The sequence below is a fragment of the Anolis sagrei genome, chromosome 6 (genome assembly GCF_037176765.1).
Source record: "Anolis sagrei isolate rAnoSag1 chromosome 6, rAnoSag1.mat, whole genome shotgun sequence".
Classification (NCBI taxonomy): domain Eukaryota; kingdom Metazoa; phylum Chordata; class Lepidosauria; order Squamata; family Dactyloidae; genus Anolis; species Anolis sagrei.
This window is the reverse complement of record NC_090026.1, coordinates 59,728,254-59,751,995: the sequence shown is the minus strand read 5'-3', so window position 1 is coordinate 59,751,995 and position 23,742 is coordinate 59,728,254. Positions and strand designations below refer to the sequence as shown.

Here is a 23,742-nt window from a genome sequence, read left to right as displayed (position 1 = left end):
TATAACATTATACTGTAATATTATTAGTAATATTACATTTAATATAAAATATATAATTATAATATCATATTATTATTAGTAATATATTCTATTGCATTATAATATTATCAATATTATATATTATATTATATTATATTATATTATATTATATTATATTATATTATATTATATTATATTATATTGTAAGCACAGTGCAGAAGACAAGATGGAACTGCCTTCCTGGCCCCTCTCTTCACTCTGATCTCAGAGCAGTGGTTGGTGTTTGCGGGGGGGGGGGGGGGGGGGGCTCCCAACTGATGACACTGGAGCAAATTTTCAACACTCCTTCAATTGAAAACCAAACAGATTAAATATTGAGAATGACATAAGGTCATTAACAAAAACTCAACCGTGAATTTTTAAGCTTGTTAAGTAGTTACCATTTCAACCATCGCATTAAATATGCCATAAGTTAACATTATTTTGAATTATATTATACCGAAAAATCTATTTTTATGTGTTTTCGTTTACCCTATTGAAAAGCCTGTTTTTAATGTATTGGGGTTGTAGGTCGCTTTGCTTCTATCAAATAGGGTCGTGATTTGAAAAACATTGAGGACTGCTGATGTAGAGTATACACTCAGTTCATTTAGATTAGAAATCCAGTCTGTTGGACCTTGTTACTGCTCTGCCCAAAGTGAAAGTATTTCCTCACATTTTCCTGCAGCCTAACATTGAAAGGAGTGATAAACAGGGATTGACAATGGAGAATTAGGTGTTGGAGAAACTTTCCTGCTAGTACTACTACCAAAGATCTGGTTGTCTCCATGATAGCCATTAGGAAGCAACATTTGGCCCAATCTGGCCTGCTAGAGCACAGCAACCTCTTGGCAGTTTTTCTGATGTCTCAGTTCTCTTTTATCTGGCCAGAGGTGGATGACTCCCCAAGCTGAACCATTGACCTAAGAATGTCCTTTATAGTGTTGGAAAGTTAGGAGTTGGTGTGTTGCAGTATACAAAGAATCATCATGAATTTTCAGATGTCTTGCTAGAATTCCTGTTGAATACTAGGGTGACCATATGTTTTGATTCATGTCGTTGCAGAGAGTTCTGAATCATCCCAGGACACATCACGTGAGAGGACAAGCAGTTTCAGCGGCTCTGTCCACTCTGAGTTCTCCCCAGCCCTTACCAAGACATTTCTGGATGAAAGATCCAAGCTTTCATCAGAATGCAGATCTCCTTCTCTCACACAGAAGAATCCTAGGTCAACACCCAGCACAGAGTATATCACAGCGGTAAGTAAATAAATGTGTAAAGATTGTGAACATGTTGTTATTGCTTCAGTCAGTTTTCATTTTGGACATTAAGCGTAGAATATATTCTTTCATCTTGCGTGTCATCTTGAAGGGTTACCAGCAATGCCAGAGAGATGAGACAGCTCACACTTTAGCACAGTTTAGATCAAGAGTGAGGAACTATCAGAGGTTGAGAGGTGGCATTAGCCTTTCACAGAACCTTGGAGAGCTGCATTCTCTTGTTGAATATCTTTTACTTTATTTTGATCGAGCCTCACACACACACACTGGGAGTCTGGCAGGCAATTTTGTCCTTTAGTTTCAAGTTCAAATTGTCTATTGAATTGGGAGGGCTTTGGATAATATTTGGTATCTATAGCCTATCTCAGGGGTCCACAAACTTTTTAAACAGAGGGCCAGGTCCAGGCCCGTAGCCAGGATTTCAATTTGGAGGGGGGGGGGAGTTTTTTTCGGAGGGGGGGCTGAGTTTCAGGGGGGGCTGAGTCTGAGTGAAAGAGGGTCTACCCTAGCAAACCTTTTGTATCATTACCCCAATACCCCCAAGCATATGGGATATATTGAGTATGGTGATCAGATCATGATATGAATAAACATAACAGTTTAAATAATGCACCAGTAAGGCCTTTTCGCGAACCACCATGAGAATTTCAGGGGGGGGGGGGGGGGCTGAAGCCAGGTCACAGGTCACAGTTCCTCAAACTGTTGGAGGGCCAGATTATAATTTGAAAAAAAGCATAAAATAATTCCTATGCATAGTGCACATATCTTATTTGTAGTGCAAGAAACACTTTAAAACAATACAATAATTAAAACGAAGAACAATTTTAACAAATATAATAAACATTAGTATTTTAATGGGATGTATGGGCCTGGTTTTGCCTGTTGTTGTTGTGTGCTTTCAAGTCATTTCAGACGTAGGTTGACCAAGCGAGGGCCGGGTAAATGGCCTTGGAGGGCCGTATCTGGCTCCCTGGCCTATCTAGTTCTGCCTTTGCAATGCTCCAATATACCAATTTCCTACTTCTTTGATATCAACACTCTGACCCTGGAAAGGGTATGTTAACATAATCTGATGTTGTCTCTGTCATTTTACATATCTTTAAGTTCTCTCCCTCACCTATTTGAATTGGTCACCCTTTTATATAAAAGATGCAATTCTACTGTGTCAAGTTCAAGTCAGAAGGTTCTTGGGTTGTCTTGATATCCTGACAATGAGCACTTGTTTCAAAGTTTTACATTTCTCGACCCTTAGACCTGATGTGTTTGTGCTGGACTGTGATCTCATGATCTGGTGAACCTGATGTGTCATTGTATATAATGGGACTTGGGCAACCATGGATTTTGGTCTCCATGGGATGGGCGTGTGTGTCCTGGAATAAAACCCCAGCAGATGTCAAGGGCCCTGTTGTACAGTGGGGGTCTAAAACTGGATTGCAATATAAAAAGCTAATATGAACATTTGAATCCTACATGGGAGAAAAGTGGGATTTAAATAAATTAAATAAATCAAATCAACACCTTTTACTAATTCCTGAAAAGAATGGTGAGAAAAGTTTGCAGAAAGTAGTGTCTGAGAGTAAATATTGTAAAATTGCAGAGCAGTGTTAGAATCATAGAATCATAGAGTTGGAAGAGACCTCATCCAGGCTATAGAAAGTGAATGCATCAGAATAATTGTTGGCATCGCATTTCCTTTATTTGGACAATGGGCATACTAAGCCCCAGGAGACAGTGGGTTATCTTGCAACAGAGATACAGTAATATAATATCAATATCAAGAACAAATTTCTACAACGACAGACTATTTAAAGGAGTTATACATTATAGTCAACATAATGTAGACCCTTATTTTCAATAGGATCAACCCCAGAACTTTCTTCCCCATAGTGAGGTTTCACTTGTCACATTAGGAATATAGGATGTTGTCTTATATTGAATTCAATCCTTTGTCCCTCTAGTCTATTGTCATTTTTAACAGCAACAGTGGTTTTCCAGGATTTTAGCAGGAGTTTTTCATAATTATGTCTGGAATTCCCCGATATTAATCCAAACACTAACACGGCTGAACTCATTTTATCTTCAAAAATCAAAGTGTCAGATATGTTCATTCTATTCTATCTCTCTCTCACACACATACAAACTCACTCTCAAACACAGACCAAAAGTATAGACCAATTTTTTTTATTTATTATTTTATTTCAAACATTTTTACCCCACCCTTCTTAACTCCTAGGGCAACTTACAATTGGCAACAATTCAATGCCGCTTCATAAAATACAATAGCAAAAATAACAATTAAAACCATGAACATTAAAATAAAAATTAAACAGTATACTTACGATCCATTTAGCTATTGCCAGTCTGCTGGCTATTTATCTAGCCATATACCAATGATTACTCCGCCTCACTTATCCAAATCCGCTTCCAAGCCATAGTCAAATATTATCCATTGTCCTTTAACCTGATTGCCCGAAGGCCTGGTCCTACAACCACGATTTTACCTTCTTTCTGAAGGTGAGGAGGGATGACGATGATCTATTTTCCCCGGGAAGCGTATTCCACAGGTGGGGGGCTACCACCGAGAAGGCCCTGTCCCTCGTCCCTGCTAAACGTGTTTGAGAACAGCGGGGCCAAGAGCAGGGCCTCCCCAGAGGATCTTAAGCTCTGAGGTGGGACCAAGGTAGTGAAGCTTTTTCTGAGCAAGCCCAAATAATATTTTGGGGCCTAAATTTATTGGGCATTCTTCCTTTCATAAGCAAGCTGTACTTCAACACTTTTTAAGATACTTCTGAATGATGAGATGTGCTTTCTTATTCCCTAGGACAATTCATGATGAGCACTACGGAAACTTGAACCACATGACACCAGCAGCACTGGTTCCAGGTGATTTTCTTCTGTTCTTTCAAGAATAAAATATATGCTTACTTGTATAAAATAAATATGGTTTTCTCTCCCCATATTTACGTTTTTGTATAATTGATAAGATATAGATATTACTGTATTTTTGAAGAATCTTGTAAATTCAGAAAACGTAATGTATACATATTGAAATGTATAAATTGTGCTGAACATATTTGTAAATATTTATTGTCCTGTATTATACATTCTTCAATACAGATTGTAAAAGAAATTTGCTAGCATTCTGGAATATGGGTTTTTTTTTTCTAAATGGGAAGCTATTTCAAAGCAAGCCTTTGAAAATGCGCCTCAACAGGTGTGTTTTCTAAATACCTCATAATCACACCAGTGGGCTCTTGGTTGCAAACAGAACCTCATTCTGGGCACATTGTGACAAAGGTGAATCCCTGTGAATCTTGTGTGATCATGTAACATGATGGTGATTTTAGAATTCAACCTGAAACCTATTTTTTCCATTCTTTTCTTATGTGAAGGACAGCCTTGAAAGTGAGAGGGATGACTAATTTTCCTCCAAATAGTCTTCAAAACACTTTATTGTTTCTTTCCTTTCTTGTGCCTAATAAAAGGAGACTGAGGATAATTGAAACAATGCATCTGTCCTTTACAGCCCTACAAAAAGATCTAGAATTAATGTATTGTCGAAGGCTTTCATGGCCGGAATCACTGGGTTGTTGTAGGTTTTTTCGGGCTGTATGGCCATGTTCTAGAGGCATTCTCTCTTGACGTTTCTCTGAAATCCACAAGCATGTGGACAATTTCAACAGAAAGGAGGAAACCATGAAAATGAACAAAATCTGGCTACCAGTATTAAAAAACTCTAAAATTACAACAGCAAAACAGCAGAGAGCAAAAAAATCAGGTACATCTAATCACCACTCAACAAAAGATTGCCCCAGGCACTGCCAGGCCATCAAATGCTAATCAAGGTGGTCAGTTGAAACATTCACACCTAGCTCCAGCAGACAAGAGTTCTTTGTCTCATATAAACCCATTTTCCTAGTTCCAACAGATCTCACCACCTCTGAGGATGCTTGCCATAGATGCAAGTGAAACGTCAGGAGAGAATGCCTCTAGAACATGGCCATATAGCCCGAAAAAACCGGCAACAACCCAGATCTAGAATTGTACCCTTCAGTAACACAGAACCCCACTGTTGCCATACATAAAACTGTCAACATGTTTCAGCTGAGCTTTCTGCTTAGACCAGAAGCTTGGTCATTTCCCTCTATTTCCCAATCAGGGACACACAATCTAAACTTGGAAAACTTAATGGGGGATTATAGACTCTCTTAGTCTGTCTGTTTGCTTAAGGCCTGCCACATATACTGAGAATGCTTAATTTACATAGAGGTAAATATTTTTAAAATATGCTTTTTTAGCTTCTCTTAGTCAAACATCACAATGTATGTTTTTTAAAAAAGAAACAATAAAATTGTTAGTACTGTATTATGCATTACATTTTTCTTTATTAAATGTATTTATTGTGGAATTGCATTTTAAAAGACTCAATATAAGTGTTGAGATATTGGTGGTCATGGTGGCTGGTGGATTCTGAGAAAGTTTTCCTAACTTTTAGATGAATGACTATTAGCCCTTCATTCTCAATAGCAACTTCATGCCCAAGCACAGGCAGTGTACCTCTCAACAGAAAGTATTTATTTATTTATTTATTTGCTTTATTTCTATACTGCATTTTTCAGCCTAATTAATCAATGCGGTTTACACAATGCAGGTTATCACAACAATAAACAGTTAAAGACACATCATACACAACAACAAAATCAACAATTATTATCAATTCATGACGCCTCGATAACAGAACAAAATCCATTCTCATAATCCTTGTACCATTCCTATGTTCAATTTTACTGTCTTCCTGTGTTCAGTTGTACTGTTTAGCCAAACACTTGCTCGTAGAGCCAAGTCTTAACCTTCCTCCAGAACGCCAACAGCGAAGGGGCCTGTCTGATGTCTACAGGTAGGGCATTCCATAGCCGAGGGGCCACCACCGAGAAGGCCCTGTCCCTCGTCCCCGCCAACCGTGCCTGTGACGCAGGCAGGACCGAGAGCAGGGCCTCCCTGGACGATCTTAATATCCGCGTCGGTTCATAGGTGGAGATGCATTCGGAGAGGTAAGTGGGGCCGGAACCGTTTAGGACTTTGTAGGCTAACGCCAGTACCTTGAATTGTGCCCGGTAGCAGATTGGCAGCCAGTGGAGCTGGCTCAACAGAGGAGTGGTATGCTCCCTGAGTGCCGCTCCTGTTAACAACCTGGCTGCCAAGCGCTGGACCATCTGAAGCTTCCGGGCAGTCTTCAAGGGCAGCCCCACGTAGAGCGCGTTGCAGTAATCTATGTGGGATGTAACCAGAGCGTGGACTACCGTGGCCAAGTCAGACTTCCCAAGGTATGGGCGCAGCTGGCGCACAAGTTTTAATTGTGCAAATGCTCCCCTGGTTACCGCCGAGACCTGGGGTTCCAGGCTCAGCGATGAATCCAGGATCACACCCAAGCTGCGAACCTGCGTCTTCAGGGGGAGTGTGACCCCGTCCAACACAGGCTGTAACCCTATACCCTGTTCGGCCTTTCGACTGACCAGGAGTGCCTCATTCTGTATTAGGGCAAACAGAAGAAGATTGCTTTGCTTGTGGGTTTCCCATAAACAACTAACCTTCAATTGCTGCAAGCGAACTGCTGGAGTAGATAAGGCTGGGTTTGATCTTTCTGGGTTCAGAATGTAATAGACTCTGCACATCTTATTAATATTGTGAGAGATGTATAGGTGAATTATATGTGCAGTTTAGAGATCCTCACTCCATATCTAGGTATGTTTGTAAGTAGTGCTTTAGATAGTTGTGGGGGTCCCCAAAATATTAAATATTCACTATCATTCCAAACCCCAGGTAGATTGCAGTAATTTTACTTAAAAACACAGCTAACATTATATATACACCTCTTGCTTTGATCAAGTGACCAGCACCACAAGTCATACCTGCCCCTGCATTGTGGACCCCAACTAATCCCTATAAAACAATAACAGACCTCAGCGAGACAAAAGTTCCCTGGCCAAATTTCAGGGTACATACTTAAATATGTTTCTGACTGTGTATGTCTACATAAGCATTCATAAAAATATGCAATTACTTTTAAAAAAATAAGAAACCATGTGTAATGAATCTTACCTAGTAGGCTGGAAAGGGAGCCTGGATAACAGTATGGCAATCCTCCATTTTGGGAGTGTATGCCAGGGAAGCAGCCATCTTGAGTGAGGATAGACAGAAGATGGGAGGAGTTTGAGGTCTCCTAGGATTGGCTAGAGCAATTGTGAGGAGCCAGGGCTTAGGAGGGAAAAGATTTCAGCTTCCGTGGGAGTTGAGAACTGGGAGCTGGTGTGTGAAGAAGTGTTTTTGAAACTGGGTTTTCAGGGAGAGAGTGTCTGTGTCAGACAGTGCTGTTAGCTGACAGGAGAAAGGTCAGGCAGCAACCTGATTTCTTGTGGGAATTAGCACAAGAGATTAGCTCTCTGGGCTAGGTTAGTTAGCAGGAAGAACTCTAGGGAAGAGTTAGCTAATAACTCAGGGGACTACCTAGGATAGGTTAGTCGAAACTCATTTCTATTTCTCTGAAGTAGAGTGAGGAATTTTGTTACTAGCAGCTAGATCTGTTTGATTAGCTCTGTCTGTAACTAAGTGAAGAAACTTATTCAAGCAACCATCAAGCTGAAGTACTTTTGTAACAAGCCAAGCTTTTTGTACCTCTCAGAAGTACAGAAGTAGTTAGTTGTCTGTTTTTATAAATAAATCTTTTTCTATTCAACTTTCAAAAAGGTTTCCATTGTACATCTTTCCATCAGCAAGCTTTGTGATAGTTCCAGCATTTTTAACATCCTGATACTACAGAAAAGCCTCATATCAAACAGTCATTTTGGGAGCCAGGGGGAAAAGCAGTGTTGGCAGGAGTGGGAAAAGTTTACCTCAAATACTCATTTTAAAATCCTAAAACTACTTAGGTTGGTGGCAGCTTTAATCCAAAAGAAGACTAAAAGACAAGCAGTGTTCACTCTACCATAACATCTAACATCATCTCGTTACTATATTGGAGGCACAGGGTAGGATTTGTGAACAAAAGGCAAATCTTTGAGGAAGATCCATCCTGCCCAGCTATATTATCAATAAGCCTCCAGCCTCGCGTCACTGGCTGTGATGTAATCCTTTATACTGGTGTCCAGTTGTGTGATATTAGATATAATCTTTTACAGTGGTGTTCAGCTGTGGGAGATATAGTATATTCGTTATAATTGGTGCAAGTGGCGGGATATATTATACGTGTTATCGTTACTGTGGTTTTTTTTTTTTTGGGTCGTGTCAGGAGCAACCGCTCCTGTTGTGAGAGAATTGGCCGTCTGCAAGGACGTTGCCCAGGGGACGCCCGGATGTTACTGTGGTAGCAAGTGGCGTGATTTATGACAGTATAATATACGATAATTATTTACACCATACAATCGCCAATTTATCTTTTGTCTCAAAAGATCTCTCCAACTTCATCTTTAAAATGACCTCTGTTGTAAGTTGTTGCAAGAATAAAAAATAAAAATGAGATAATGTAGGCGGAGAGTGATCCAAATGATAAAATTATGACGATAATCAGTAGAATGGAGTTATGCAACTTGAAGATGCAATGTTAACTTCAATCAAGGAACATTTTACAATAATTTATTTCAAACTGTTACACTAAGGAATGATGGGTATGCATCAACATAAATGTATGGCAACGTTAAAATAATACATATATCAGTAAAAACAGAAAGTGTTACAGTTATGAAACGCTAGAAAACCAGCATGGTATAGGGTCCTCAAACTTTTTAAACCAAGGGCCAGGTCATAGTCCCTCAAACTGTTGGAGGGCCGGATTATAATTTGAAAAAAAATATATGAATGAATTGCTATGCACACTGCACATATCTTACTTGGAGTGCAAAAAAACACTTAAAACAATACAATAATTAAAATGAAGAACAATATTAGCAAATATATAAACTTATTAGTATTTCAATGGGAAGTGTGGCCTATTTTTGGCTGATGTGATAGGATTGTTGTTGTTGTGTGCTTGCAAGTCATTTCAGACTTAGGTTGACCCTGAGTGAGGGCCGGGTAAATGCCCTTGAAGGGCCATATCCAGCCCCTGGGCCTTGGTTTGAGGACCCCTGGTATAGGGGTTTGAGTGTTGGCCAAGGACTCCAGGAGACTAGAATTCAAATCCATGCCTGGCTACGGAAACTGAGTGATCATGGGCAATTAACACTTTCTTAGCCTTAGGAGCAGGCCATGGCAAACCTCCTCTGAACAAATCTCACCAAGAAAACCCTGTGAAAATTTCACCTTAGAGTTGTCCTAAGTCAGGCAAACAAGAACATTTCCAAGTAACCTTACTTCTGAGTAAACATATAGGTTCTACTGGATTGGATGTAAGTGTGCATCAACAGCTGAAACATTGAAGTGTTCATTGCTATACAATGAAAAGAAAACCCAATGGATTCAGTTACCAGATTTTGCTAGGCAATAAAGACCTTTTGTAAAATAATAAGACCTGACTGCCTACTTGAAATTGGGCCCTTTCTGATATGCATTACAAATAAGAGGGTGTATGCACTAAAAACTTCAATAGATGGGAGTGTCAGCTCACGACAGTTGGGCTCAATGATGACACGAGACTTCCATCGTAATCAAACAAAGAATTTTACTATCAGATACTCAGACACAGAAAAAGCCGGGATTGCCTGGTCGCAGCAGGCAACCCCTTATATACACTCCCACTTGTTCAAAAGGTAGACTCCCGCCAAACCCAGAACCCCGCGCAAAAGTTTCCCGCCACCAAATAACTGCCTTCCTTCAAGGCCACCAGCTGCAGGATCCTTATCAGGATAATACGTCAGGAGTCTAGTCTTCGGCGCCAAAGTCTGGGCTCCGGAAACCGGATCCTGACAGGAGTTTTGTAATATTATAGAATCTATCTGAAAGGATTCTTTACCCTGTATTGTCGAAGGCTTTCATGGCTGGAATCACTAAGTTCTTGTGGGTTTTTTCGGGCTATATGGCCATGTTCTAGAGGCATTTCTCCTGACGTTTCGCCTGCAAGCATCCTCAGAGGTGAGGTCTGTTCTTCTACATGGAACACTTTGAAAAACAAGCTCTTGAAACAGCAACCAAAAAGCCCACTATATGATTCAGATATGTGGATGACACTTTCACCATTTGGAGCCATGGAGAAGAAGAACTCAACAGGTTCCTGGAACATCTTAACAGCATCCACCCAAATATCCAGTTCACTATGGAAAAAGAAAAGGAAAGAAGACTGCCTTTTATATATGTCCTAGTCATCCGTAAACCAGATCAACAATTGGGTCACACCGTTTACAGAAAACCCACACACACAGATAGATATCTACATAAAAACTCCAACCATCACCCAAGTCAAAAAAGAAGCACCATTAAAGCCTTGGCAGACCGTGCAAAAGGAATCTGTGAACCCCACCTCCTTCAAGATGAACTGAACCACCTCAACTGGGCTCTCCAGGCCAATGGATACTCCACCTCGGACATCAGAAGATCTGCAAGACCAAGAACAAGCCACGAGAGTAAAGATGAAGATCCACCCCGAGGAAAAGTGCCATACATCAAGGGAACCACTGACCGCATAGGGAAGCTGATGAGGAAACACAACATACGAACCACCTACAGACCTACTAAGAAAATCCAACAAATGCTATGTCCAGCAAAGGACAAGAGGGATCCTCTCACCTCTGCAGGAGTCTACCGTGTACCATGCAGCTGTGGACAAGTCTACATAGGGACCACCAAACGCAGCCCAGACACGCATCAAGGAACATGAAAGGCACTGCAAACTACTCCAACCAGAGAAATCAGCCATAGCAGAGCACCTGATGAACCAACCTGGACACAGCATTTTATTTGAGAACACAAAAATGCTGGACCACTCTCACAACCACCATGTCAGACTACACAGAGAAGCCATTGAAATACACAAACATGTGGACAATTTCAACAGAAAGGAGGAAACCATGAAAATGAACAAGATCTGGCTACCAGTATTAAAAAAAAATCTAAAATTGCAACAGCAAAAATAGCAGAGAGGAAACAGGCAGGGACATCTAATTACCTTTCAAGAAGAGTTTGCTCCAGGCACAGTCAGCCCATTGTATGCTAATCAAGGTGGTCAGTTGAAACATTCACACCTAGCTCCAGCAGAGAAGAGCTCTTTGCCCCACCCCAGCCATTCCACAGATATATAAATCCTTTTTCCCAGTTCCAAAAGACCTCACCTCTGAGGATGCTTGCCATAGATGCAGGCGAAACATCAGGAGAAATGCCTCTAGAACATGGCCATATAGCCCGAAAAAACCCACAATAACTTAGTGATTCTTTACCCTATTTGTCTGAAATAATGCTTCAGGTAGGAAGGTGCTCTCTCACTATAGTTCCAGTTCATGGAGCTCGAAAGAGTGAGATTGCTAATCATATGGATTCTGATTCAGTACAAGAAAGCAGTCTACAGATGGCACATGAAAACAAATGAAAAATTCAGAGGACTTGGCACATTCAAGGTGAGCTGTGGGATCAAAGTATGGAGAACTGCTGGAGGTCCTAGTTAATGTGCTCATGCATATGTGTGAAAGCCAAGCAAACCAAAGGCAATGAGCAATCACTTTATTAGTTTCCCTTAAAAATGGACAACATTTTCAGGATTACTTAACCAAATCAAGCACCAGTGTAAAATATTAAATGACACAAGGCAAATATTTTAAAACGAAGTTTGGATGATCACCAAATTGGGCGTTTTCTGCTGTGGATTCCTGCATTAGCAAGGGATTGAACTAAATGGCGCTTGGGATCCCTTCCAACTCCATGACAACAGATATTCTATGTCTCCAAGTGCTCCGGTTTTAATTTTATAACATTTCACTTTTACATTTTATGACACAGGACATATAATAACTAGGATGACACTATGTAATATGTCTTGTTATTATTATTAGAGATCGAAATTCAATGAATATGACCTTTTAAATAATACTCAAGTTCTGAACAATTTAATATGCATTTAATTTGTTTCCCTTTTTAGGAACTACTTCATGTATGTTGCACTTCTTAGGAGCTCATTGCATACTGCCTTGTCCATGATGAACTTGAATTCTTTAAATTTCTGACATACTTTGCATGAAATTGCATCATCTTAACTATTCATCTCCCTTTGCCCATTATGAGTGCTAAGACAAGTGGCGCTATAATGCTCAGCGTTCACGATATACCAGTCTTTTATTAGTAGTGAGATCATGTGAATGCTTATTAAAAGGTGAATACAATTACATTCAAAGGGCTTTATTCTCAGATGTTTTAGGATTCAAGGTGTTAACTTCAGATTATCATTTGCATGGCTACAATTTTTCTGGAAAATATCTGATTACATTATAAGAAAGTACCTTAAGTTAAACATGAGCCAACAATGTGATGTGGCGGCAAAAAAAGCCAATGGGATTTTGGCCTGCATCAATAGGAGCATAGTGTCTATGTCCAGGGAAGTCATGCTACCCCTATTCTGCTTTGGTTAGACCACACCTGGAATATTGTGTCCAATTCTGGGCACCACAATTCAAGAGAGATATTGACAAGCTGGAATGTGTCCAGAGGAGGGCGACTAAAATGATCAAGGGTCTGGAGAACAAGCCCTATGAGGAGCGGCTTAAGGAGCTGGGCATGTTTAGCCTGAAGAAGAGAAGGCTGAGAGGAGATATGATAGCCATGTATAAATATGTGAGAGGAAGCCACAGGGAGGAGGGAGCAAGCTTGTTTTCTGCTTCCTTGGAGACTAGGACGCGGAACAATGGCTTCAAACTACAAGAGAGGAGATTCCATCTGAACACGAGGAAGAACTTCCTGACTGTGAGAGCCGTTCAGCAGTGGAACTCTCTGCCCTGGAGTATGGTGGAGGCTCCTTCTTTGGAACCTTTTGAACAGAGGCTGGATCGCCGTCTGTCAGGGATGATTTGAATGCAATATTCCTGCTTCTTGGCAGGGGGTTGGACTAGATGGCCCATGAGGTCTCTTCCAACTCTTTGATTCTATGATTCTACCTAACTACTCATGATCATTGTTCTTGCTGTTTTCAGTCTGGGGGGTGGATACATTTATCTGTCTATGGGACAAAAGAGAAATCATGCTTAAAGTGCATTTAATATGAGATAGTGATACCGTATTTCATTACATAATAGCTGAATTTCCCCCTTTTGGGGAGGAAAGAAGGGGGTATGACTATTATGCAAGGAAATATTTTTGCATCTATGGGGCTTTTCTCGACTGCCAACTGGCCAAGCCACCCACGTGCCTGCTGGTAAATGCTACAAGGCTCTAGCTGCTGTCAGCTGAGGGAGGCTCAGCAGCTCTCACTGCCAGGTGGATGAAGGCTCACCTGCCTGTGGACCTTTCACCTCCGAGCTCTGGAGCGAAGAGGCAACTTGGAGGGGATCAGGTTTACCTACCAGAACACCTCTCCCCTCTAAGCTATGGAAGACTGCCTTGACCACTGGGTGAACAAGAGCTCCTCTCGTGCCTCCACCCGCACACATGTCCCTCAGAGCAAGAGTAACTGCTCCAAGGGGCAGATGTGCGGGTGGCAGTGCAACTATTATGGAAGGAATCCTTTAATCCCAATACCAGGACGCTAAAGGCGGTGTGACTATTACGCAATGAAATACAGTATATTTGTTATATACCACATAATATATATTCTTTCTTACAGAATGTATTACTTTGTCTCTTCTCCAATAGACCAAAGTTAAAACTGTGGTCTGTTTCTGGTTTATAATTTTGGCTTATTGAGAAAGACTTAGATGTTGGACTATAAGCCAAGAATAAACTGCGCTTTATTATTCTGGATTGCTACGAAAGTCATAAGAACTTAAGAATGCTAAGTCTGAACACCTCAGAAAGTGAAATATGCACAAAAGCAATCAGGCGGAGTATGCCAGCATGATAGCCTCACACAATTTCTGTATTTAACTAGATCAGGGGTCCTCAAACTTTTTAAACAGAGGGCCAGGTCACAGTCCTTCAAATTGTTGGAGGGCCGGATTATAATTTGAAAAAAAATGAATAAATTCCTATGCACACTGCACGTATTTTATCTGTAGTGCAAAAACACTTTAAAACAATACAATAATTAAAATGAAGAACAATTTTAACAAATATAAACTTATTAGTATTTCAATGGGAAGTGTGGACTGATGAATGTGGGCCAATGAGATAGGATTGTTGTTGTTGTATGCTTTCAAGTTGTTTGAGACTTAAGTTGACCCTGAGTGAGGGCGGGTAAATGACCTTGGAGGGCCGTATCCGGCCCCCGGACCTTAGTTTGGGGACGCCTGAACTAGATAATTACCATATATGTGACAGAGAAACTAATAGTACCAAATCTAGAGAAAATTAGTCATACCTGATTTGAGTCGCATATAAACAATCATACTTTTCAACCTCTAGTTTTTCCTAACATGGCATTTTCTACCCGCTTGAACTTTTTCAGTTCAGCACATAGTTCCCAGTATTGAAGGTAGAGCCACATTAGCTTTCCATTCTGGCGTTTATTGGTGTTTAGCAAATTGCTGCAAAATGTATCGTGCCTGAAAATATCGTTTAAGCCAGTTTCTATTTTCAGATCCACAGCAATTGGATCTGTTGCTGCTTTAACTAGCATTTTCTTCTCAATTTCTAGTCGCTGGTATCTTGGTACCACAAGGCTGCAATAGATATCCTGCCTTTGGGTAAGGGCTCCTTCAAACTCTTTTAGTAAGGCAATAGCTTTCTTTTGCCACTGATCTTCCTTCTCCAGGCAGTTCTTGTAGAACAATCCTGCAGCTCCAGAGTGCTGCAGAATTTGCTTTTCTTGTTCCAATTTTGTTTGTTCTTGTTCCAGAGCTCTCCTTTCTTCTATCAGTTTATGACTCTGTGAGACAAGAGCTGCACGATAACTTTGTGTTCGGTTCTGTTCCTTTTCCAGTTCCAACTCTAAGTGAGCAACTGTACGGCGGTTTTCAGTGATTATGTCACGGTATTTAGATTCAAGCTCTCTCTGCACTAATGTCAGTTTTCTGTGGTAACCTTTTTTCTCTTTTTCTATCTCTTTCTGAGACTCCCTCGACCAGATCCAGCCTGAAAAATGAGCACATAAAATTAAACTTCAACATTGAACCACGATTCATATTACTCATTTGAACAACATGGATTTATTTTCAGAAATACATTGTCCACAACATTACCATGCAGTAATACATAGCTATCTGACAAACAACAGACAAGTCGTTATGCCCAGGAAGCATCTGTTGCCACTACCTGTGAGGAGAAAATAATTAAAGACTCCTTATCTTTGCTCAGAATGAGCCCGGGAGTAGAACTAAGGTCCTTGCTTCTGCTGTGTTTAGAAAATTTTCAATGTTTGAAAAAAATTATCAACCAAAGCTAATTTTCAAGAACACAGATGGATTTGTTTTCTGTAATATAAATATATAAATATTATTATGGGTTCCAGTTAATTTAGTTAGTTACAGCTAAATAGGAGCCCCCGGTGGCGCAGTGGGTTAAACCCTTGTGTCGGCAGGACTGAAGACCGACAGGTCGCAGGTTCGAATCCAGGGAGAACGCAGATGAGCTCCCTCTATCAGCTCCAGCTCCTCATACAGGGACATGAGAGAAGCCTCCCACAAGGATGATAACATCAAAACATCCGGGCATCCCCTGGGCAACGTCTTTGCAGATGGCCAATTCTCTCAAACCAGAAGCGACTTGAAGTTTCTCAAGTCACTCCTGACACGACAAAAAAAAGCTAATTTAATCTTGCTCAAGCACCTGAAGTGAAGGTTTTTGTCAAAAGTCTTTGGAAGACAAAAGAGTAAGTGCTATTGGATTACTCATGTCCATGTGTTTATTGTCAATAGCAAAGAATTTTAAAGTCTAGATTTCAAAATGAAGAATTCACCATTCTTCTTCAGCAGGCTTCCCCTCAGTATATTTAAAATATTATTTTTAATAATGCTTTTCAACAATCACTTGGAGCAGTTGTTAAATTAACTAGTTTAAAATCTTTAAGAACCCATTTGATATATTTTTTTAAACTTAATTGGTTATTCTCTAGAAGCTGATCTCTCATGACATGCAGCGATTCCTTGTAGATCTTCTCTCTGGCAGAGGGGTTTGGAAACACTTTCTTCCTTGGCTCCAATAAGGTGCTGTAGAGACCCAGTTTGCCCAATCTAATTGCCCCCTGTGGTGCAGTGGGTTAAACCCCTGTGCCAGCAGGTCGCAGGTTCGAATCCGGGGAGAGGCGGATAAGCTCCCTCTATCAGCTACAGCTCCTCATGCGGGGACATGAGAGAAGCCTCCCACAAGGATGATGAAAACATCAAATCATCCAGGCGTCCCCTGGGCAACGTCCTTGCAGACGGCCAATTCTCTCACACCAGAAACGAATTGCAGTTTCTCAAGTCGCTCCTGACATGACAAAAAAAATTGCCTGCTGACTATGAATGCGGGCTTGGGGAAGGATTAAGCCAGGGGGTGTTGTTTAGTAATGTATATGGTATAACAGTAGAAAATATCTGGTGTAGAATATCAGCAAAACATGAATCTTTATGTTACTATATCTGCACACAGTGATTATTTCATGTATAGTGCTATCCCATCATATGTTAGATTCACTCCATTGGCAGGTTTCTGCAAACTGCTAAAGTCTAAACCGAAGAGATCTGTCTAACCTAGGGGTCCTCAAACTTTTTAAACAGGGGGCCAGGTCACAGTCCCTCAAACTGTTGGAGGGCTGGATTGTAATTTGAAAGAAAAAAAATGAATGTATTTCTATTCACATTGCACATATTTTATTTGTAGTGCAAAAAACACTTTAAAACAATACAATAATATTAAAAATATTAACAAATATAAACATATCAGTATTTCAATGGGAAGTGTGGGTCTGCTTTTGACTGATGAAGTAGGGTTGTTGTTGTTGTTGTTGTGTGCTTTCAAGTCATTTCAGACTTAGGTTGACCCTGAGCGAGGCCGGTTAAATGACCTTGGAGGGCGGTATCCAGCCCCCGGGCCTTAGTTTGAGGACCCCTGGTCTAGCCTATCATAATTTCTTCATTGACAACTTAGCCTATAAACTGCAATGTAAAATAAGACTTTCTTATGTCACTTACGGAATGCAGCCAGCCCCAACATTGGAACCAACAAGGCATAATTCCATTTGCTTCCACGGTCATCCTCATTCCCTGCATTGGGCCGGATGTTCCAGTTAGGAGGATCATTTAAATTATTCATGGACAAACCTTAAAATCAGGAAAAAAATATAATTTTTAGGTATTTAATACTTGGTTTTAAAATATACTGTTGGTTGCACATTGTTGGGCCAACATATATCGCTAACATGGTCTGAAAATTGTATATGGAAAACTGCCATGAAGATGGGCAATAATTAAAAGGAAGACTGAAGCTAAGGAAGAGTTCATATACACTGTAGAATTAATACTGTTTGACACCACTGTCAGGGCTCAATGCTAGGGAATCCTGAGGTTTGTATTACCAAGGCACCTGTATTCTTTGGCATAGAAAGCTAGAGACCTGGTTGATTGTTTGATTGCATCTAGCTTTTTCTCACTTAAATGAGACTCAAGGCAGCTAAAAATGTTTTAAAAAACACCCTAAAATGTACAATTTAAAACCAAGAACATTAAAATAGAATTAATCATATGAATGTTAAAAATAAATCATTAAAACAATTGAAATAATTTTAAAATCTATTGAAATACATAAACATCAGTCAGTATCCTCTTTCTCACACCTTGCAACACTACAGCTCCCAAGATTCCATAGCATTGAGACATGGTAGGTAATCAAACAGCAGTAATTCTACAGAGTAGATCCACCCTAAGTTTTACTTCCTTTCCTTCCTCTTAGCTCTTAGTTTCCTCCTTAACTTGGTTTTCCCCCTTTGTTCCCAATGCCACCTGTCCCTTCATTTATTCCCCACTTACTTCTCCTGTCTTGGCCATGAAACAATATCCTCATAAAGAGAATAGTTAATTTCGAGTGCTCTTCTACCACGTTTTAAAAGACTCCCAATACAAGTAAATTAGAGAAAAAAGGAATCTGGTTTCTGAAATTCCAGGGGACCATATCCTTTACATATATTAAATAAATATGAAAGTCAAGAATGAAAGAGATAATGAAACAAATCCATACCTTTTATTTCTGTATAATAATGATGCAAATATAATCACTCAAAACACAAAGATAGAAGTCGCTTGATGAAAACCATCCTAGAATTAAAATAAATATACCTTTTAGTTCCGGATTTGGAAATAAAAGTGATACATAATAATAATATAATAATAATCTTTACTTATACCCCGCCACCATCTCCCTGATGGGGACTCGGAGCAGCTTACTTGGGGCCAAGTCCGAACAACATATTACATCAAAATAAAACCAAACCATAAACAACAAGCAACATCATCAAAAGGAAAAAAAATATGAATACAATAACAAAATAACATTACAATAAACAAAAAACACAGTTGCAGTAACAGTGGGCAGGCCACATGTACAGGATAAAAAGTTAAAAACTCTAATGAGATGAAAATAGGAGCAAGTTATTTGCAGGGAGCTCATAAAGACTTGGTTTCCCCCCTGGGTTGTGAAACTATACTTCCCATTTGGGGGGGCGTGTACTCCAGTGACAGAAGCGTTGAGGGGAGCAATAGTGTCATGTTCTACACCTACTCGCCAAAGGTGCAGCGGAAGAGCCAGGTTTTAAGGTTCTTTTTAAATGTTTCTAGTGTAGGGGCTTTCCGGATATCTCCAGGTAATGAGTTCCAGAGTCGGGGAGCCACAGTGGAGAAGGCTCTCTCCCTTGTGCCCACAAGTCGAGCCTGTGAGATTGGCAGGGGCGAAAGGAGGGCCTCCCCCGAAGATCGAAGGGTTGGTTCATGGAGAGAGATACGGTCACGAAGGTAGGTGGGTCCCAAACCGTTTAGAGCTTTGTAGATGATAACCAGCACCTTGAATTGGGCCCGGAAAATAAACGGCAGCTAATGGAGTACCTGGTACCTGAATTAATAAAAATGGACAAAAAGTTCCTTTCTACAGTCTTTTTTACAAAATCCTTTTTACTTTTTTAAAACAACATTAGAATTGTGAGTATAGTAAAGGAGGGCTATGGAAACATAGAGCTCTTCTACACTGCCATAAAATCCAGAACATCAAAGCAGATAATCTACATTATCTGCTTTGAACTGAATTATCTGAATCTACACTGCCATAGAATCCAATTCAAAGCAGACAATTTGGATTTTATATGGCAGTGTAGAAGGGGCCATAGACTTTAGGAGTCAGGTTTTCTGCATTCTAGCCAATCTTACTGTAGTTTTGTGTGTTTGCTTACAACAGGAAAGCGAAACAGTACCAGCCTCCAGAATGACTTACTGAGCACACATGAATTGCAAAAAGGGGGAAAAAAGGTCATGATTGAAATGTAATGAAGGATACATCATATCTTTTTCTGATGTCAACTGTAACATTTTCATTTCCTATATAATTGTAAGGGTACAGTCACACTAAATGGTAGGAGATAAAGACATCATGTTTCAAGTGGTGAATTGTTCTGCGCCTCAAATTCTATTGTAGGTATCAAATTCTATTATAGGTACCAATGAGAAAACATGAAGAAAAGGAAAAAAGGTGTTTTGTTCCTCACATCAGCTTATACAATTCAAATATTTCAAACTATTAAAAATTAATCGGTGTAAAAAAATTTGAGAAGGAAGCAGGAACCTAAATTATTTTTAAAACTGACCTCACCCACTCCCTCTCCCTTAACCCTTTTCTATTCTTTCCTGTGGCACACAGCAAGCAGAGGAATTCATCAGGTTTGGGGATTTACTGGAGTTGTACTTGACTCACACCCAACCAGCCATGGTTCTTGGACCACACTTGCCATGAATACTGGGATTTGCAGTACCCTCACTGATACTGTGAACTCCACCGACAATGGACTGGGACCAAACCTGGCACAGAGAAGCCCCATGATCAACTAAACATACTGCAAGGATTAGTGGGAATGGACCTTAATTTTGGGAGTTATAGTCAGGGCCGTAGCCAGAAAAAAATTTGGGGGAGGGTTGAAAATTTGGGGGGGGGGTTGAAAATTTGGGAGGGGGGGAGTTGAAACCTGCCTCCCAGCTCACGCTGAAGCAAAGAGCACAGCCTTCAATAGCCTGCAGCTCCACTCCTGTCAACCACCTCCACCAAGTCGCCCTCCTTAATGAGAGCATTCAACACCCCCCCCCCCACTTGGTTGCTTCGCTACATCGGCTATTGCTGTAAGTAATGACAGTGTGAATAAATTGTCAATATTTGCTTGAGATGGTGCTTGCAGTTCTGGAGGGACTCTTAATTTTTTGCATCTCATTGACTTAGCATGGGGATTTGGTTAACCAGTTAAAATTCATGAGTAAACCAGGTTTATTTTTTTTAACCTGAAAAATTTTGGGGAGGGGGTTTGAACCCCTTACCCCCCCCCCCCCTCGCTACAGGCCCGGTTATAGTTCACCTACATCCCAAGAAACTCTGACCCCCACTGCCAATGGACTGGGACCAAACTTGGCACAGAGAAGCCCCACGACCAACTGAACATACTGCAGGGGTTTGGAGGAATGGATGTAGATTTTTGAGAGTTGTAGTTCACTTACATCCAAAAAACACTGAACCCAGACGATGTGAGATCTCAACCAAACTTTACATACACTAACAAGGCCAACAGTGCGTACAGGCTAGGTTTGGGGGCGATTGCACTGGGAATCTGGGAAATTGTATTTCATCCTTATCCAGAGAGCACTGAACCCATCCAATGATGAATCTGGACCAAACTTCAGCCATGTTACCTATCATCCTAAAACAAACAATGCTTCTAATAATCCGGGCACTGCTGGGTTCCCAAGCTAGTTAATAATAAGCAAGAGCAGCAGAATTCCCAGCCTCTACACAGCCTTCAAAGGCAGGGCAGGCCTCTCCCATTTCCTCTCTGGCCCCTCGAGGCTGTTACTGGATGGCTGCGTGCCAGCAGGTTGAGGGTGAATCCAGCAAAGACGGGGATCCTATGGCTGAGTCAACCGGGCAGTGGGGATATCCAGCTGCCTACCCTGGATGGCGAGGGGCTACGCCCGTCATCATTGGTAAAGAGTCTGGGAGTCCTTTTGGACCCTCTGCTGACGATGGAGGCCCAGGTCTCCGCCGTTAGCAGAACTGCCTTCTTTCATCTGCAGCAGGCTAGACGGCTGGCCCGCTATCTGTTCAGGGACGACCTAGCTACGGTGATCCAGGCTACGGTCATCTCAAGACTGGACTACTGTAACAGCCTCTACAATGGCCTTCCTCTGTTGGTGATCCGGAAGCTCAAGTACAAAATGCAGCTGCTCGGCTTCTTGCAGGAATTCCGATGAGATGCCACATAACACCAATCTTACTGCAGCTGGACTGGTTACCAATTGAGCACGGGATCACTTTCAAAGTGATGGTACTCACCTTTAAGGCCTTGCATGGTCTGGGGCCAATGTACCTGAGGGACCGCCTCACCCCCTACCAACTCCAGAGATCCCTCCGTTCTGAGGACCAAGATCTATTGGAGGTCCCCAGTGTCAAGACCTTGCGTCTAACAGCAACCAGACGCAGAGCCTTTACAGCAGTGGCACCATCACTCTGGAATGCTCTGCCACCTGAAGTCCGTGCCTCGCGGGACTTATCAGCTTTCCGCAGGGCATGTAAGACATATCTGTTTCAACGGGCCTTTGATCTTTGATTGCTGTTTTTAAATTGTTTTTAAATTGTGTTCAATTTTAGCCTGTTCTTGTAAGCTGCTCCAAGCCCCAGGGGAGTGGTGGCATATAAGTTCAAATAATAAATAAATAAATAAATAAAATCTGGGAATTGCATTTCATCCTTATCCAGAGAGCACTGAACCTATCCAATGATGAATCTGGACCAAACTTCAGGGATATTACCTAACATCCTAAAACAAACAATGCTTTCTTCTGTATTGTCGAAGGCTTTCATGGCTGGAATCACTAGGTTCTTGTAGGTTTTTTTGGGCTATATGGCCATGTTCTAGAGGCATTTCTCCTGATGTTTCGCCTGCATCTATGGCAAGCATCCTCAGAGGTGAGGTCTGCTGGGACTGGGAAAAAGGGGGTTTATATATCTGTGGAATGACCAGTGTGAGACAAAGGGCTTTTGTAAGTTGGACTGGGTGTGAATCTTTCAGCTGACCACCTTGATTAGCATACATTGGGCTGACTGTGCCTGGAGCAAAACTCTTCTTGAAAGGTGATCAGATGTCCCTGCCTGTTTTTCTCTCTGCTGTTTTTGCTGTTGCAATTTTAGAATTTTTTAATACTGGTAGCCAGATTTTGTTCATTTTCATGGTTTCTTCCACATGTTTGTGGATTTCAATGGCTTCTCTGTGTAGTCTGACATGGTGGTTGTGAGAGTGGTCCAGCATTTTTGTGTTCTCAAATAAAATGCTGTGTCCAGGTTGGTTCATCAGGTGATCTGCTATGGCTGATTTCTCTTGTTGAAATAGTCTGCAGTGCCTTTCATGTTCCTGGATTCTTGTTTGGGCAATGCTGCGTTTGGTGGTCCCTATGTAGACTTTTCCACAGCTGCATGGTATACGGTAGACTCCTGCAGAGAAGAATGCTTTCTTCTAATAACACAGGCACTGCTGGGTTCCCAACCTAGCTAATAGTAAGCAAGAGAAGCAGAATTCCCAGCCTCTACACAGCCTTCAAAGGCAGGGCAGGCCTCTCCCGTTTCCTCTCTGGCCCCTCGATGCTAGTTACATAAGAGAGGCGGGGGGGGGGGGCAATGCTGTGGGAGCCAAGGGGCGAGAGAGCGGGGGAGGCAAAGGAGGGGGGGCTCTCCCTCCCTCCCTCCCACCTCAGGCGGAGGCCTTGATGGGAAGACACCCGAGCCTTTGGCGAGTGGCTTCTCCAAAGGCGTAGCCCATTGCGGTCTTTCTTCTGAAGGGCCTCACAGGGGCCTGAAGCCAAGCCGGCAAGGGGCAGGCCTCGGGGAAAGCCATGCGGCCCTGACAGGACCCCCTCTGTTGTGGACGAGTCCCTTACCCGAGCACACGCTGATTCGCGACCACCCATTCTGACGTCACGACACGAGGGTAGGGAAGTGCGGCAGGAATCCTCAGCCAAGCTCCCTCCAACGCTTTGCGACTGCCATTGATTTAAGACGCATGCGCAGTAATGGTTCCTTTTCGGAATGAACCATTCCGTTAGGAGGGGGTGACGCTTCCATATTAGTGGGGGTCGCTTATTGCCGCTTTTTGTTCTCATTTCGATCTGTGTGATGGACTTGGGTCCATGACTTATTCTCCCCTTCTTTCTCCAGGGACTCTTTTTTC

General features: G+C 41.5%; 2 protein-coding genes across 4 annotated transcripts in view; one reads left to right on the top strand and one right to left on the bottom strand.

Annotated features, from left to right (window-relative positions):
* Positions 1–5,536, top strand: part of PLEKHG4B (pleckstrin homology and RhoGEF domain containing G4B) — an 82,581-nt gene extending 77,045 nt beyond the window's left edge. For all 3 annotated transcript variants that reach the window (XM_060781468.2, XM_060781467.2, XM_060781466.2), the window contains exons 22-23: positions 1,084–1,277; positions 4,120–5,536. In XM_060781468.2, the coding sequence (XP_060637451.2) occupies positions 1,084–1,277; positions 4,120–4,131 (206 nt within the window). In that variant the 3' untranslated portion in view covers positions 4,132–5,536. The remainder of the gene's footprint in view (positions 1–1,083; positions 1,278–4,119) is intronic.
* A 4,395-nt stretch (positions 5,537–9,931) lies between these two features.
* CCDC127 (coiled-coil domain containing 127) lies at positions 9,932–23,607 on the bottom strand. The gene is made up of 4 exons (XM_060781465.2): positions 23,453–23,607; positions 18,516–18,592; positions 17,474–17,602; positions 9,932–15,434 (listed from the first exon to the last, which is right to left on the bottom strand). The coding sequence occupies exons 3-4, from the start codon at positions 17,592–17,594 to the stop codon at positions 14,755–14,757; spliced, it is 801 nt and encodes a 266-aa protein (XP_060637448.1). The 5' UTR covers positions 17,595–17,602; positions 18,516–18,592; positions 23,453–23,607; the 3' UTR covers positions 9,932–14,754.
* Between the last annotated feature and the right edge of the window lie 135 nt (positions 23,608–23,742).

Bases quoted from the DNA above. Each gene is read 5' to 3' on its own strand.
- CCDC127 (XM_060781465.2), bottom strand. From the start codon at position 17,594: ATGAATAATTTAAATGATCCTCCTAACTGGAACATCCGGCCCAATGCA. The intron at 15,435-17,473 runs GTAAGTGACATA...CTCATTTTTCAG, and splicing joins GTTGGGGCTGGCTGCATTCC to GCTGGATCTGGTCGAGGGAG.